At 40.6% G+C, this 18,413-nt stretch overlaps 1 protein-coding gene across 1 annotated transcript; it reads right to left on the bottom strand.

Annotated features, from left to right (window-relative positions):
- Positions 1-1,006: 1,006 nt before the first annotated feature.
- LOC133631273 (retinol-binding protein 2-like) lies at positions 1,007-8,265 on the bottom strand. The gene is made up of 4 exons (XM_062023448.1): positions 8,088-8,265; positions 7,846-8,024; positions 2,069-2,170; positions 1,007-1,221 (listed from the first exon to the last, which is right to left on the bottom strand). Exons 1-4 carry the CDS (start codon positions 8,158-8,160, stop codon positions 1,168-1,170), a joined length of 408 nt encoding a protein of 135 aa, XP_061879432.1. The 5' UTR covers positions 8,161-8,265; the 3' UTR covers positions 1,007-1,167.
- Between the last annotated feature and the right edge of the window lie 10,148 nt (positions 8,266-18,413).

Here is an 18,413-nt window from a genome sequence, read left to right as displayed (position 1 = left end):
CGCCGATGAGCATGGTGCAGATGGAGAAGATCTTCTCGGCGTCCGTGTTGGCGCACACGTTGCCAAAGCCAACGCTGGTCAGGCTGCTGAGGGTGAAGTAGAGGGCGGCGATGTACGAGCTGCGCACCGACGGGCCGCCGACCGTGTTGTTGACGTAGGGCATCTCCAGGCGTTTGCCCAACTCATGGAGCCATCCTTGGGGAAGAGATGGCAGGACAACAGGGTGACAAGAACTAAATCATCCAGACTAGAGATAAATTGTATTATTATGTTTATCTTACCTAAGAATAAATATATTTATTAATTTAAAAAAAAAAAACTAATACATTTTTACTATATTTTGCTAAAAACATAAAAATTAATTGTATTTTTATTTGTATTTTTTCTGACTCCTTATTACATCCAGCCATAGAATTTAACATTAAAATAAACATATTTGAAATAATTAATTTTAAATGATCATAATAATTCATTTAAAATGGCCATATTTAATTATTAAAATAATTGCTTGTTTATCAACAACTTTAGCATTTTATTCATTACATTTTGAAGCTCTCAGAAGCCAAGTTATGTTATATTCCTTAAGATTTATTTATGCAAGTTTGAAGTATCAATTATCCAAACACAGTTTTGTTTGCATATTTTCAGGATCTATATATATATATATATATATATATATATATACTGTATATATATATACATATATATATATATGGAATACTTGACTTGGTGAATTCTAGCTGTAAATATACTCCACGCCCCCCCCCAACCACACCCCCCACCTCCCAAAATTGGAGGTCTCAAGGTTGGCAAGTATGTCCTGAATGTGACCACAAACGTCGTCCGACTCGCGTGAAACGTGTGCTGCAAATGTTGTCATTTTATTTTATTGTTGACTTCAAGCTGCACCAAGTCTATACTGCGTGTCCTCATGAGAGTCATGGGTGAGCTGGAGCTAATAGCTGTTTATTCCCTAAAATAAATAATAACAATAATGATGTCATTGCAACTTTTTTTTTTTTTTTACATTGTGTCTTTAATGCAAAAGGACAATTCCACTCATTCAAAACCAAACACACCTTTTAAGGTTAAGAACAGACATCAAGTTTATGTCAAACATAGGAATTGTTAGGGGATAAAAAGATAACAAAATGAACATCGTGTCTTTTATTCTTTTCTCTTGAACACCTGCAGACAAACTGCATCTTGACACGTCACTTCCTGTCGGGAGAAAGACACATTAGAATTATGCCATCAGATCATTATTATTATTTATTTATTTTTTACAAAAAGTTGCATTGAGGGGACTTTTTGCGTCTGTCCATGTCGTAATAAATGTTTTTTTTTTTCACTGTGCATTTATCAGTAAGCTGATTATGACAACTGTGTTGTGCAGTTTTTATATCTTGATTTCTTACATTTCTGAGTCTCATTTGCGAGTATTGTACAGTAGACTTTACATGCGGTTGCAATTCCAAAACATTAGATGGCAGTAGTGTACAGACTACAGTGTGTTTCCTAGCGAGGAAGTAGTCTTTGCTGTTAAGCTGAAAGTCCAGTCTTTTGTTGCGCCCTAAAAAGTGTTTATACTGTAAGTATTTTCCTTTTACACACCAGCTAGTTGTAACGTGCGTCTTAGTTGTAGTTGTCATGAACAAATTGGGAGGTGTTAAAATCGCCATGTAAAATCGCTAATGCGAATCAGTAGCATGTATATGACACAGCCGATGTAAGTTAGCATCGCGCTAGCACATTTTGAATGTACGGAAGTTTTGTATTTTTATCAGGCATACTTGCTTTTATTGGCATGGGAAATTGCAACATTCGAAAGGCAGTTATGTCCACTCTAAGTGCAGCTTGAGTGCTTGTTTCCCTGCCAAGCGTTTAAGCCGGTGCTGAGTCTGCAACCGGACATGAGGTCACGTGCAAAAAAAGGTAATGAAATATGGCTCTGGTTGGATTGAATGGAAATCGATACCTGCTGATACAGACGAAATAAAGTTGGTATCTATAAAAGTACCAAATTTGGCACCCGTTCCTAAGTCTGAGAGCAGTTCTGCTGACCCACCAGGTACATTTTGTCCCCTTCAATCCAGTGCTTCCAGCCTCGATTTGCTTTCTCTCCCTTCTGGGTGCAAACAAGCTTGTTCCCCTCCCAGGACACCAGACTCTGAAAATCCACATTAGAACATTTCATCATACAGTAAAACAGAAAGCTCGGATAATAATAACAATTTATTTAACGTATCATGCGCAGATGAATGACAATGACACTGGGAGGCTAGTCAGGATAGAGGGAAAGATGAATGCGGCAATGTACAGCAACATCCTGGATGAAAACCAACCTGATGGCGCTTGAGAGGTGCTTTTTTAGTTTAAAAAAAAAATGCAATGTAAAAAAAACAAAAAACTTTTTACATTGTCATTATGGGGTATTGTCTGTAGAATTTTGAGGACAAAAATTAATGATTACATTTTTGGAATAAGGCTGTAACACAACAAAACGTGGAAGAAGTGAAGCGCTGTGAATATTTTTCATATGCACTGTAAATACAGCCATCTGGGTCGCTAGAAAACTCAACAGGGCCTTTTTTTTTTTATGGATTGTGTTGGTTGAAGATCTGACTCTGTTTAGCCGATCCAACGTAAGCAGTAGTGATGTTTGATACCATTTCACTAATCAAACAAGCACAAAGTACAACTGCAGGAAGCTGAAATAAGTCAGTATTTTTAAGTATATGATCAAATAGACCTGCTTACTTGTTTAAATAAGTATCAGAATGTTCCCAAAGAAGACACTTTAATTACGTGACATGACGCCAGCACGTGTTTGAGACAGGGAGGTGAGGGGAGCAGTGAGCAGCAGCAGTGGCCACGCCCGGGAACCATTTTTGGTGATTTAACCCCCAATTCCAACCCTTCATGCTGAGTGCCAAGCAGGGAGGTAATGGGTCCCATTTTTATAGTCTTTGGTATGACTCGGCCGGGATTTGAACTCATAACCTACCGATCTCAGGTAATTTAGTGCATAGAAACGTACTGCCTGTAAAAAGTGACATGACGTCAGACAAAGCAACCAAAAATAATCTTCAATGATTACTTTTAAACTAGTAAAAATAACATTTAAATGATGTGCTGTCATCTGTCTCAGTGGAAATGTTCACATTTCAGCTTACAGGAATTCTACTTCTAACTAAAGAAAACATGTTGAAGTATATTGTAAAATAATTGTTTTACACACACACACACACACACACACACACACACACACACACACACACACACACACACACACACACACACACACACACACACACACACACACACACACACACACACACACACACACACACACACTTGTAATAACTTGAAGTAAATAAAAGAAAAGAAAACAAAAACTAAATAATTCCCTAAAAACTTACCTTTCTTATATTTGTATAGTATGTATATATTGTTCATGTTGTAAATACAAATCTTTATATATCTAGAAAGGCTGGTCCTAAAGAGGGAGGCATTTTTCAGAGGCCTCAAGAAGGTAACAAATACAAGTGTGTGTGTTCATTGACAATTTACTTCAACATGTTTTCTTTAGTTATAAGTACAATTCCTGTAAGCTGAAGTGTGAACATTTCCACTGAGACAGACGACAGCACATCATTTAAATGGTCTTTTTACCAATTTGATTACTAGTTTGATTACTTTTAAACTAGTAAAAAGAACATTTAAATAATGTGCTGTCATCTGTCTCAGTGGAAATGTTCACACTTCAGCTTACAGGAATTGTACTTATAACTAGAGAAAACATGTTGAAGTAAATTGTAAATGAATTGTTTTACACACACACACACACACACACACACACACACACACACACACACACACACACACACACACACACACACACACACACACACTTGTAATAACTTGAAGTAAATAAAAGAAAACAAAAAAAAAACTAAATAATTCCCTAAAAACTTACCTTTCTTATATTTGTATAGTATGTATATATTGTTCATGTTGTAAATACAAATCTTTATATATCTAGAAAGGGTGGTCCTAAAGAGGGAGGCATTTTTCAGAGGCCTCAAGAAGGTAACAAATACAAGTGTGTGTGTTCATTGACAATTTACTTCAACATGTTTTCTTTAGTTATAAGTACAATTCCTGTAAGCTGAAGTGTGAACATTTCCACTGAGACAGATGACAGCACATCATTTAAATGGTCTTTTTACTAATTTGATTACTAGTTTGATTACTTTTAAACTAGTAAAAAGAAAATTTAAATGATGTGCTGTCATCTGTCTCAGTGGAAATGTTCACACTTCAGTTTACAGGAATTGTACTTATAACTAGAGAAAACATGTTGAAGTAAATTGTAAATGAATTGTTTTACACACACACACACACACACACACACACACACACACACACACACACACACACACACACACACACACACACACACACACACACACACACGCTTGTATTTGTTACCTTCTTGAGGCCTCCGAAAAATGCCTCCCTCTTTAGGACCACCCTTTCTAGATATATAAAGATATGTATTTACAACATTAATAATATATACATACGATGCACATATAAACAAGGTAAGTTTTTAGTTAATTATTTAATTTTTTTATTTTTTTATTTACTTAGTTATAACAATATGTCCCTATATACATATTTATTTTTATTTTGTAATTAATTTTGGCCAAAGGGGGGCGCATTTCAATTTCTTACACGCACTTGTTAATACATAAGTTGGCCAGAGGGAGAGCACTTAAAGTTTTTTACACACACTTGTGAGTGTGAGTGAGTGAATTATATTTATATAGCGCCTTTCTCTAGTGACTCAAAGCGCTTTACATAGTGAAACCCAATACCTAAGTTACATTTAAACCAGTGTGGGTGGCACTGGGAGCAGGTGGGTAAAGTGTCTTGCCCAAGGACACAACGGCAGTGACTAAGATGGTGGAAGAGGGAATCGAACCTGGAACCCTCAAGTTGCTGGCACGGCCACTCTACCAACCGAGCTATGCCGCCCCACTTGTTATTTCATATGTTGGCCAGAGAGGGCGCATTTCAATTTCTTACACACACTTGTTATTTCATATGTTGGCCAGAGGGGGAGCGCTTTTAAAACCGACACACACGTCAATTTGAAAAATCCCTCCTTTTTGGGACCACCCTCATTTTGATAGATTTCCCCACCAGGCATGCAAATGGGACATTCCCTATTAGATGCACTGGTTTCCCGTATTGGGACCATGATTTACACTACCGTTCAAAAGTTTGGGGTCACATTGAAATGTCCTTATTTTTGAAGGAAAAGCACTGTACTTTTCAATGAAGATAACTTTAAACTAGTCTTAACTTTAAAGAAATACACTCTATACATTGCTAATGTGGTAAATGACTATTCTAGCTGCAAATGTCTGGTTTTGGTGCAATATCTACATAGGTGTATAGAGGCCCATTTCCAGCAACTATCACTCCAGTGTTCTAATGGTACAATGTGTTTGCTCATTGGCTCAGACGGCTAATTGATGATTAGAAAACCCTTGTGCAATCATGTTCACACATCTGAAAACAGTTTAGCTCGTTACAGAAGCTACAAAACTGACCTTCCTTTGAGCAGATTGAGTTTCTGGAGCATCACATTTGTGGGGTCAATTAAACGCTCAAAATGGCCAGAAAAAGAGAACTTTCATCTGAAACTCGACAGTCTATTCTTGTTCTTAGAAACGAAGGCTATTCCACAAAATTGTTTGGGTGACCCCAAACTTTTGAACATAGTGTATGTCCTAACTTGTTCACACCTCCTCATATGGAAGGTACTTTTCCTTGTTGATGTCTCAAGAAGGGTAGAAATACAAGAACACACACACACACACATGCTGGTTATCATTTAGAATGGGGACCTGGATTATCTTATTTTACCTTAAACCACAGAAATAAAATACAAACTCATTTAAACTTTTATTTTTATTTTTTATTTTTAAAAACATTGAACATGAAGAACATAAAAAACTGTTCTACTTAACCAGTCTTGCTGATTATCTCTTAATCTACTATTTTACCTGCAATCTCCTTTTGCAGGCCGTAATGCGGTTGTACACATAGAACTTCAATGCTTGCCATTCCCGGTTTTGGAGAGCTTGCGGTTCGGCCCACAAACATTTTAAGGAGTCACTCTTTGCCGGTACAATACCAGAAGGGATGAATCGCTTCATGTGCTTCTCGACTTTATGGGCCAAAGCTTAAAAATCACTTGGGTATCTTCAGAATGGATCTGACTATCTTTTGAAAAGGTTTCCCTTTAGGGGACCTGTTTTTTTTGTCCCCATACCGTCAGAGGTCCCTAAAGGTGACTGTGTAAACAGAGCGATGTCCCCATTAAGTAAGCATTGCCGGAACACACACACACACACACACACACACACACACACACACACACACACACACACACACACACACACACACACACACACACACACACACACACACACACACACCAACTAAAATTGTATTCCAAAAACCATTAAAAATTAACTACTTAATAAACTACAAGTTACTCACAAGTTACTTAATACTTTAGTAGTTTTTTGTACTTACTCCTGTAATTATTTTGCTGACTACTTTTTACTTTAACACGAGTCATATTATTCTAAAGCAGGGGTCACCAACCTTTTTGAAACCAAGAGCTACTTCTTAGGTACTGATCAATGCAGAAGGGCTACCAGTTTGATACACACTTAAATAAATTGCCAGAAATAGCCAATTTGCTCAATTTACCTTTAACTCTATGTTATTATTAATAATTAATGATATTTACACTTAATTGAACGGTTTAAAAGAGGAGAAAACATGAAAAAAATGATAATAAAATTTTTAAACATAGTTTATCTTCAATTTCGACTCTTTAAAATTCAAAATTCAACCAAAAAAAACTAGCTAATTCGAATCTTTTTGAAAAAATGTAAAAAATTATTTATGGAACATCATTAGTAATTTTTCCTGATTAAGATTAATTTTAGAATTTTGATGACATATTTTAAATAGGTTAAAATCCAATCTGCACTTTGTTAGAATATATAACAAATTGGACCAAGCTACATTTCTAACAAAGACAAATCATTATTTCTTCTAGATTTTCCAGAACAAAAAATGTAAAAGAAATTCAAAAGACTTTGAAATAAGATTTAAATTTGATTCTACAGATTTTCTAGATTTGCCAGAATAATTTTTTTTGAAATTTAATCATAATAAGTTTGAAGAAATATTTCACAAATATTCTTCGTCGAAAAAAACAGAAGCTAAAATGAATAATTAAATTAAAATGTATTTATTATTCTTTACAATAAAACAAATAAATTTACTTGAACATTGATTTAAATTGTCAGGAAAGAAGAGGAAGGAATTTAAAAGGTAAAAAGGTATATGTGTTTATAAATCCTAAAATAATTTTTAAGGTTGTATTTTTTCTCTAAAATTGTCTTTCTGAAAGTTACAAGAAGCAAAGTAAAAAAAATTATGAATTTATTTAAACAAGTGAAGACCAAGTCTTTAAAATATTTTCTTGGATTTTCAAATTCTATTTGAGTTTTGTCTCTCTTAGAATTAAAAATGTCAGGCAAAGCGAGACCAGCTTGCTAGTAAATAAATAAAATTTAAAAAATAGAGGCTGCTCACTGGTAAGTGCTGCTATTTGAGCTATATTTAGAACAGGCCAGCGGGCTACTCATCTGGTCCTTACGGGCTACCTGGTGTCCGCGGGCACCGCGTTGGTGACCCCTGTTCTAAAGTAACGGTACTCTTACTCCCGTACCATTTTTGGGCACTCACCTTGACAGTTCTGTTGTCTAGTCCCTTGGTGTACTCCTCAAACTCCACACCCACGGTGAAGGCCAGGTCGTAGTTCCTGAAGGTGCTCGTTGTTTTGAAGTCGAACACGTCGCCTTCTTGGACCACCACTTTGGTTTGCGACAGACACGCCGCGATTTTCCTGGTGGCGAAGTCAATATCTGCGGGAAGCGTACACGCACATGTAAACAGAGACATTGAACATGTGTTGAGTTGGAGCCTACCAAGTGCTTTCATGTAATCGTCAAATTTGTCACTGCTCTCCAGTGTCCATTTCCCGCTGAAGTCCACAGGCATGGCGGCGGCTGCGGTGCGTACGGTCGGTACAGTAGACGTTGGGAAATAAGAGGAGGATGTGGACGTGCAGGGTGGTTTTATAAGAAGCGTGTGTAAAGGGGAGAGGGCATGAAGGCAGACGACTATTGTTTAGTCACCTCATAGCTTGCATGGGATTGGAGGTGAACGGATGCACTCTTACTAGGGGAAGGTTCCTGGCGTCACACACGCAGTGCAAACTTTGCAAGCACTATTTTGTAACACCAATGTCTGACGGCAACCTCAGATTTGAACTCTAAGCACACAGATCGATGAAGTTTGGATGAACTCGTGGAAACCCTCAAAATGAATAGACATACACTTGTAAATAACATCATGTCATGGCTGTGTTGAGTTTCCAATCATTTCTACAACTCTTATTTTTTTGTGATGTAGTGATTGGAGCACATACTTGTTGGTCACAAAAAACATTCATGAAGTTTGCTTCTTTTATGAATTTATTATGGGTCTACTGAAAATGTGAGCAAATGTGCTGGGTCAAAAGTATACGTACAGCAATGTTAAAGGCCTACTGAAATGAATTTTTATTTATTTAAACGGGGATAGCAGATCCATTCTATGTGTCATACTTGATCATTTCGTGATATTGCCATATTTTTGCTGAAAGGATTTAGTAGAGAACATCGACGATAAAGTTCGCAACTTTTGGTCGCTGATAAAAAAAAAGCCTTGCCTGTACCGGAAGTAGCGTGACGTCACAGGTTGAAAGGCTCATCACATTTCCCCATTGTTTACACCAGCAGCGAGAGCGATTCGGACCGAGAAAGCGACGATTACCCCATTAATTTGAGCGAGGATGTGGATGAGGAACGTAAGAGTGAAGGACTAGAGTGCAGTGCAGGACGTATCTTTTTTCGCTCTGACCGTAACTTAGGTACAAGCTGGCTCATTGGATTCCACACTTTCTCCTTTTTCTATTGTGGATCACGGATTTGTATTTTAAACCACCTCGGATACTATATCCTCTTGAAAATGAGAGTCAAGAACGCGAAATGGACATTCACAGTGACTTTTATCTCCACGACAATACATCGGTGAAGCACTTTAGCTACGGAGCTAACGTGATAGCATCGTGCTTAAATGCAGATAGAAACAAAAGAAATAAGCCCCTGACTGGAAGGATAGACAGAGGATCAACAATACTACTATCAGGAGACACCGAACCAAACACTGGACATGTAACTACACGGTTAATGCTGTGCCGCCTGTCGAAGCCTAGCAATGCTGTTGCTAACAACGCCATTGAAGCTAACTTAGCTACGGGACCTTGTCAGAGCTATGATAAAAACATTATCTCTTCACCTACGCCAGCCCTCATCTGCTCATCAACACCCGTGCTCACCTGCGTTCCAGTGATCGACGGCGCGACGAAGGACTTCACCCGATCATAGATGCGGTCGGCGGCTAGCGTCGGATAGCGCGTCTGCTATCCTCAAAGTCCTCCTGGTTGTGTTGCTGCAGCCAGCCGCTAATACACCGATCCCACCTACAGCTTTCTTCTTTGCAGTCTCTATTGTTCATTAAACAAATTGCAAAAGATTCACCAACACAGATGTCCAGAATACTGTGGAATTTTGAGATGAAAACAGAGCTGTTTGTATTGAGATACAATGTGTCCGAATACTTCCGTTTCAACGATTGACGTTGAAACATGACGTAGTTTAAAATTGCACTTTATAAGTTAACCCGGCCGTATTGGCATGTGTTGCAATGTTAAGATTTCATCATTGATATATAAACTATCAGACTGCGTGGTCGGTAGTAGTGGCTTTCAGTAGGCCTTTAATATTTGCTTACATGTCCCTTGGCAAGTTTCACCGCAATAAGGCGCTTTTGGTAGCCATCCACAAGCTTCTGGCAAGCTTCTGCTTGAATTTTTGACAGTCAAGCGTGTTTTGCATCGCCATGTACTGGGGGGCTACCATGCAAGAAGGAAGCCCTTGCTCCAGAAGCCACACCATAAGGCTCGTCTAAATTATGCTGCTGCTCACATGGACAAAGATAAGACCTTCTGGAGGAAAGTTCTGTGGTCAGATGAAACAAAAATGGAGCTGTTTGGCCACAATACCCAGCAATATGTTTGGGGGACAAGCGGTAGAAAATGGATGGATGGATGTTTGGAGGAGAAAAGGTGAGGTCTTTAATCCCAGGAACACCATTCCTACCGTCAAGCATGGTGGTGATAGTATTATGCTCTGGGCCTGTTTTTCTGCCAATGGTGTCATGATCCGTCACCCGGGTCATGGCATGATTTGGGTTTGGTAGTTTTTCTGTTTTAGTCTGTTCCCTAGGTGCACCCTTTCCTTGTTTTCTGTTGGTTTCCATAGGCACTGATCCTCCTCACCTCTCTTAGTTTTGCAATTAGTGTTCCCACCAGGTGTTTTGGTTAATCACTCCCCTTTATAGTTTCCTGTCACCCAGCAGTAGTTGCTGGGTCAATGTTTGCTATAGGCAACATTTACGTTCTCCTGGTTTTTCTCCTCGCTGTAGTGATTTTGTACACGCTAGCATTCCTCAATTTTCACCCTTGGTGACATTTTGTGTTTTGTTTAGCTCCACGCTTGCCAGCGTCCTCAGTTTTGTATTTTTGTCCTGCGTTTAATTTATTAAAAAACTTAATCTTACCTGCACGCTACTCCTGCTTGTCTTCTGCATTGGAAGGAACGCTACCAGCGCAGCAATGCGCCCCAGAAGACGTAACAAATGGAACTGGTGCTTTACAGAGAGTAAATGGGACAATGAAAAAGGAGGATTACCTCCAAATTCTTCAGGACAAGCTAAAATCATCAGCCCGGAGGTTGGGTCTTGGGCGCAGTTGGGTGTTCCAACAGGACAATGACCCCAAACACACCTCAAAAGTGGTAAAGGAATGGCTAAATCAGGATAGAGTGAAGGTTTTAGAATGGCCTTCCCAAAGTCCTGACTTAAACGTGTGGACAATGCTGAAGAAACAAGTCCATGTCAGAAAAGCAACACATTTAGCTGAACTGCACCAATTTTGTCAAGGCGAGTGGTCAAAAATTCAACCAGAAGCTTGCCAGAACCTCTTCAAGGATTATCTGTGGCCACCTGGTAAAGAGAGGGTGGCAAAAAGGAAAAATGTCAGGTTAAGTGGTCAAAAACAGAGTCTATTTAAAAAGCTTGAGTGAGTTTGAAGGACTTAAATGCTTCTACCGACCTACTTAAAATGTCAATTTAAGGATCTGCCAATGCGTTTACATTGGTTCAAGTTCCTCCACACAATGTTCAAGTCCCTCCCATGTTTTGAACTGAACTCAAGGGCCCAGGTCTATACAGTATGAGCCCTGTGATTGGCTGTTGACCCTGCAGTGTTAGTGGGTGTAGTCAGTTGGGATTGTTTCCACCAGTGACCAAAATGAGGACAAGCTATACAGAGTGATGCAATATAAAAATATATGATCCGATAGCAGTCTACATGTGTTTTGTGGACTTGGAGAAGGCATTCGACCGTGTCCCTCGGGAAGTCCTGTGGGGAGTGCTCAGGGAGTATGGGGTATCAGACTGTCTGATTGTGACGGTCCGCTCCCTGTATGATCAGTGCCAGAGTTTGGTCCGCATTGCCGGCAGTAAGTTGGACACGTTTCCAGTGAGGGTTGGACTCCGCCAAGGCCGCCCTTTGTCACCCATTCTGTTCATAACTTTTATGGACAGAATTTCTAGGGTCAGTCAGGGTGTTGAGGGGATCTGGTTTGGTGGCTGCAGGATTAGGTCTCTGCTTTTTGCAGATGATGTGGTCCTGATGGCTTCATCTGGCCAGGATCTTCAGCTCTCACTGTATCGGTTCGCAGCCGAGTGTGAAGCGACTGGGATGAGAATCGGCACCTCCAAGTCCGAGTCCATGGTTCTCGCCCGGAAAAGGGTGGAGTGCCATCTCCGGGTTGCGGAGGAGACCCTGCCCCAAGTGGAGGAGTTCAAGTACCTTGGAGTCTTGTTCACGAGTGAGGGAAGAGTGGATTGTGAGATCGACAGGCGGATCGGTGCGGCGTCTTCAGTAATGCGGACGCTGTATCGATCCGTTGTGGTGAAAAGGAGCTGAGCCGGAAGGCAAAGCTCTCAATTTACCGGTCGATCTACGTTCCCATCCTCACCTATGGTCATGAGCTTTGGGTCATGACCGAAAGGACAAGATCACGGGTACAAGCGGCCGAAATGAGTTTCCTCCGCCGGGTGGCGGGTCTCTCCCTTAGAGATAGGGTGAGAAGCTCTGTCATCTGGGGGGAGCTCAAAGTAAAGCCTCTGCTCCTCCACATCGAGAGGAGCCAGTTGAGGTGGTTCGGGCATCTGGTCAGGATGCCACCCGAACGCTTCCCTAGGGAGGTGTTTAGGGCATGTCCGACCGGTAGGAGGCCACGGGGTAGACCCAGGACACGTTGGGAAGACTATGTCTCCCGGCTGGCCTGGGAACGCCTCGGGATCCCCCGGGAAGAGCTAGACGAAGTGGCTGGGGAGAGGAAAGTCTGGGCTTCCCTGCTTAGGCTGCTGCCCCCGCGACCCCACCTCGGATAAGCGGAAGAAGATGGATGGATGGATGGATATATATATATATATATATATATATATATATATATATATATATATATATATATATATATATATATATATATATATATATATATATATATATATATATATATATCCCTAATGTTTATGATTGACTTGGCCTTTATTTCTCCATTTACTCCAACTGTCTATTTATTACTAATGATTTATTTACATTTTATAACTTTTATTATTACTATTAATTTTTTAAACTTATTTTTTAATTCGTATTTCATTTTTAGAACCCCTTTACTATACTATTGCTTATAATTATTTAAATGATAACTTGATGGTTATTTTAGTTAATGATTATCAAACACCTAAAAATATTCGTATAATAATGAAAAAAATATAAACTATTCAGTTTTTTAATGTATCTATTCCACAGGATGTTAATACATTTGTGCACGATGATGTTTATCGGTAAAGCCATATTCTTCAACTGGGGTTCTCAAACTGTGGTACCTAGGCTCCATTTAGTGGTACGCCAAAGAATCACTGGATTAAAGTTCAATGTTTTAATGTTTTATATACAAACACAGAGTTACTGTTCAAACTGTTGTAGATGTGGCCAAAAATAATAAATACACCTCTTCATTTCACACATGTGGGAACATGAGACCCTCCCATGGGGCTGGAAGGATGCCGAAATTGTGGTCATCTACAAGAACAAAGGTGACAAAGCAGCCTGTGGGAACAGCCGTGGAATTTCCCTTCTTTCCATCGCAGGGAAAGTGCTGGCAAAGATCATGCTCAAGAGACTTGAGGAGCACATCTCGGAAGCTGCTCTCCCTTAGACACAATGTGGCTTCCGGAAGACGAGATCCACCACCGACATGGTCTTTGTCTTAAGGCAGTTACTGGAGGAGAGCAGAGAGCAGAGAGCAGTGCAAAGACCTATATATAGCCTTCATCGACCTCAGCAAAGTGTTTGACACCATAAACCGTGAGATGATCTGGATACAACTGTCCAAACTTGGGGTACCACCCAAGTTTCTCTCCATCCTGCAGCAACTGCATGATGGGATGCAAGCCAGAGTCCTCACTGGAGAACTGCAGTCAGAGTTCTTCAAGGTAAATGTTGGGGTGAAGCAAGGCTGTGTCCTGGCACTAGTACTTTTCAATCTTTTCATTTCATCCATCACCTACTTCTTCCATCGTGGCCTGGATCACAAAGACGGTGTTCACCTCGAAAACCACCTTGAAGGGAGCCTTTTTAATATTTGCCGTCTCCAAGCCCACACCAAGACAAAGGTCTGCCAAATCTGCTAGCCACAATACACGGATGATTGTGCAGTGTTAGCGCACAACCCTCAGTCCATGCAGCATGCCCTCAACACAATTTCCATTCTGTACCAGTCCTTGTGGAGAATGCATATATGTTTAAGAGTTATTTCTTTATTCATAGTCATGTTTGAATCAGCTAGTGTTTTTCCATTTATACTCTGTATGCTTGTCTCTCTTTGTCTGCAGATGTCTGTGTTTTGTCTTAGGCATTGGAATGTGGGAGTTGGAGTACTCCCTTTTTATCTTATCTGTATTAGAACAATGAGGCTGTATTCCTTTCTGGACAGGGTGGGGGCTGTTTTTGTATTCAATAAATTGTCTCTTCCCGTTTGAATTTTAGACCACTTCGAGATGTCGATATGAAAGGACAATTGGACTGGTCTCCTAAAGCTTTAGTAAAACTTGATAATATTCCTATTCTGTCTTGATGGTCCTTCTTACTCAGCATATATGTCATCTAAAGAACTTGGGATTGACGGGTGATTTAAATTCCCTGAGAGGGAGACTGGTCAGACGCAACAATTTGGGGGCTCGTCCGGGATGACACGCTGAAGATTGAACATCTCTTGCACTCTTCTGGACAGACTCATTTGGCCAAAACATAAATCAAGGTAAGCAGAGCCTTTTTGTCAAATCTGCATTAGGAGTCTGTCCTGAAGTCTGTAAGCCAAACACTGTTTCGGACCACATGGACAGAGTATAAATGGAAAAATACTAGCTGATTCAAAAATGACTATGAATAAAGAAATAGCTCTTAAACATATATGCATTCTCCACAGTCTCCAGGTCAATATTCAAAAAACTGAAGTCATGTCCCAACTCCTTACCCAACCTTCTTCACCCCACAGCTTCCATATAAATGGTGTCCCACTCAAAACAGTTGATCACTTCACTTACCTTGGCTCCAAACTGTCCTCCCACTGCTTCCTCCACATAGATATACATACCCGCATCAATAAAGCCTTATCAACCTTTGGACGCCTGCGCAGCAACCGTCTACAATGCTGTATGTGTGTCCACTCTGCTTTACGGGGCGGAAACATGGACTCCATACAGGCGGCACATTGCAAACTTGGAGGCCTTCCACATCCGCTGCCTTCAGAAGATCCTTGGTCTATCCTGGTAAGACAGAGTCCCCTACAATGAAATCCTGGAGAGCACTCAAATCCTGCTGTATGGAAGCAGCCGTGGCCAAAAGACACCTGCGGTGGCTAGGACACACCATACGCCTGCCTGATCACCGCCTGCCCCGCCAAGTCCTCTACGGCCAACTATACGAAGCGAAGCGTGCTGCTGGTGGTCCAAAGAAGCGCTACAAGGACTATCAATCAATCAATCAATCAATGTTTATTTATATAGCCCTAAATCACAAGTGTTTCAAAGGGCTGTACAAGCCACAACGACATCCTCGGTACAGAGCCCACATACGGGCAAGGAAAACTCACCCCAGTGGGACGTCAATGTGAATGACTATGAGAAACCTTGGAGAGGACCGCATATGTGGGTAACCCCCCCCCTCTAGGGGAGACCGAAAGCAATAGATGTCGAGTGGGTCTGACATAATATTGTGAAAGTCCAACACATCAGCGAAAGTCCAGTCCATAGTGGGGCCAGCAGGAACCATCCCGAGTGGAGACGGGTCAGCAGCGTAGAGATGTCCCCATCTGATGGACAGGCTAGCGGTCCACCCCGGGTTTGGAGCAGAGTAGAAAAGAAAAGAAAAGAAACGGCAGATCAACTGGTCTAAAAAGGGAGTCTATTTAAAGGCTAGAGTATACAAATGAGTTTTAAGATGAGACTTAAATGCTTCTACTGAGGTAGCATTCCATAGTATTGGAGCCCGAATAGAAAACGCTCTATAGCCCACAGACTTTTTTTGGGCTCTGGGAATCACTAATAAGCCGGAGTTCTTTGAACGCAGATTTCTTGCCGGGACATATGGTACAATACAATCGTCAAGATAGGCAGGAGCTTGACCGTGTAGTATTTTATACGTAAGTAGTAAAACCTTAAAGTCGCATCTTAGGTGCACAGGAAGCCAGTGCAAGTGAGCCAGTATAGGCGTAATATGATCAAACTTTCTTGTTTTTGTCCAAAGTCTAGCAGCCGCATTTTGTACCATCTGTAATCTTTTAATGCTAGACATAGGGAGGCCCGAAAATAAAACGTTACAGTAATCGAACGCATGGATAATGATCTCAGCATCGCTTGTGGACAAAATGGGTCGAATTTTAGCGATATTACGGAGATGAAAGAAGGCCGTTTTAGTAACACTCTTAATGTGCGACTCAAACGAGAGAGTTGGGTCGAAGATAATACCCAGATTCTTTACAGAGTCACCTTGTTTAATTGTTTGGTTGTCAAATGTTAAGGTGGTATTATTAAATAGATGTCGGTGTTGAGCAGGACCGATAATCAGCATTTCCGTTTTCTTAGCGTTGAGTTGCAAAAAGTTAGCGGACATCCATTGTTTAATTTCTTTAAGACACGCCTCCAGCTGACTACAATCCGGCGTGTTGGTCAGCTTTAGGGGCATGTAGAGTTGGGTGTCATCAGCATAACAGTGAAAGCTAACACCGTATTTGCGTATGATGTCACCTAGCGGCAGCATGTAAATACTAAAGAGTGCAGGGCCAAGAACCGAACCCTGGGGAACTCCGCACGTTACCTTAACATAGTCCGAGGTCACATTGTTATGGGAGACACACTGCATCCTGTCAGTAAGATAAGAGTTAAACCAAGACAAGGCTAAGTCTGTCATCCCAATACGCGTTTTGATACGCTCTAATAAAATATTATGATCAACAGTATCGAAAGCGGCGCTAAGATCAAGAAGCAGCAACATAGATGAAGCATCAGAATCCATCGTTAGCAATAGATCATTAGTCATTTTTGCGAGGGCTGTCTCCGTAGAGTGATTTGCCCTGAAACCGGACTGAAAAGGTTCACAGAGATTGTTAGACGCTAAGTGTTCATTTAGCTGCTGTGCTACAATTTTTTCGAGGATTTTCGAGATAAACGGAAGGTGGGACACCGGCCGGTAGTTTACCAGGAGATCAGGATCGAGGTTAGGTCTTTTGAGTAGAGGATGAATAACCGCTTTTTTGAATGCTAGGGGAACAGTGCCAGAGGAAAGTGATAAGTTTATAATATTTAACACTGATGGACCTAGTAATACAAAAAGCTCCTTGATAAGTTTCCCAGGAATTGGGTCAAGTAAACATGTTGTTTGTTTTGTCCCATTTACACATTTTGACAATTCCTCCAATGTTATTTCATCAAAGAGAGAGAAACTATTTTGGAGGGCGGTATCCGTCGTATATACAGTCGTATTTGTGTTAATAGAACCCAGTTGTAGCTGAGATGCATTGTCTTTAATCTCTTTTCTAATGACTTCAATTTTCTTATTAAAGAAATTCATAAAGTCATCTGCTGAGTGGGTGGAGCTACTGGGAGAAGTCCCTTGTTGGGTTAGCGATGCTACTGTACTAAACAGAAATTTAGGATCATTTTTGTTGAGGTGGATGAGATTTGAGTAATATTTAGCTTTAGCTGAGGTAAGCATGCGTTTATAAGTTATTAAACTATCGCACCATGCTTGATGGAAAACCTCAAGTTAAGTCGCACGCCATTTGCGTTCCAGCTTTCTACATGATAATTTCTGGGCTTTAGTTTCTTCTGTAAACCATGGGGTACGCCTTTTAGGGGCCCTTTTTAGCTTTAGCGGTGCTACAATATCAATGGTGTCGCGCAGGGCGTCATTAAAGTTGTTAGTGAGGTTATCAATAGAGCCCACATAATTTGGGAATGGTGCCATTACCGAAGGCAGTAGGTCAGTAAGAGTCGTCGTTGTGGCAGCATTAATGTTGCGGCTGCTATAGTAGTTATTATTATTATTATTAGTTTGTTGACAATGAGTCAGAACTTCGAATTTTATAAGGTAATGATCGGACATTACTTTAGTGTACAGGAGTATCGTAACTTTAGAGGTGGTGACACCCCTGACAAGCACTAGATCTATCGTATTACCGTTGCGATGCGTGGGTTCATTTATTATTTGTGTAAGACCACAGCTATCAATTATAGTCTGGAGCGCCACGCATGGAGGGTCCGATGGGGTATTCATATGGATATTAAAGTCCCCCATTATGATTATATTGTCGGCGTGCGTCACTAGATCAGCAACAAACTCTGAGAATTCACTGATGAAGTCCGAATAGGGCCCAGGGGGGCGGTAGATAACAGCCAGGTGGAGAGGCAGCGGTGTGACAAACCTCAAAGTGAGCACCTCAAACGAGTTATATTTATTATTTAGGTTAGGTGTAAGATTATAGTTTTCATTGTATATTAGACCTTTTAAGAGGTCG

This window comes from Entelurus aequoreus, linkage group LG16, assembly GCF_033978785.1.
Source record: "Entelurus aequoreus isolate RoL-2023_Sb linkage group LG16, RoL_Eaeq_v1.1, whole genome shotgun sequence".
In the NCBI taxonomy this organism is placed as follows: Eukaryota; Metazoa; Chordata; class Actinopteri; order Syngnathiformes; family Syngnathidae; genus Entelurus; species Entelurus aequoreus.
The sequence above is the reverse complement of the archived record's forward strand: the minus strand, read 5'-3'. Positions and strand labels throughout refer to the sequence as shown.

Coding starts and splice junctions, on each gene's coding strand:
- LOC133631273 (XM_062023448.1), bottom strand. CDS start 8,160: ATGCCTGTGGACTTCAGCGGGAAATGGACACTGGAGAGCAGTGACAAA. Junction 8,025..8,087: donor CGATTACATGAAAGCACTTG/GTAGGCTCCAAC, acceptor CGCTTCCCGCAG/ATATTGACTTCGCCACCAGG. Junction 1,222..2,068: donor AAGGGGACAAAATGTACCTG/GTGGGTCAGCAG, acceptor TTCTCCCGACAG/GAAGTGACGTGTCAAGATGC.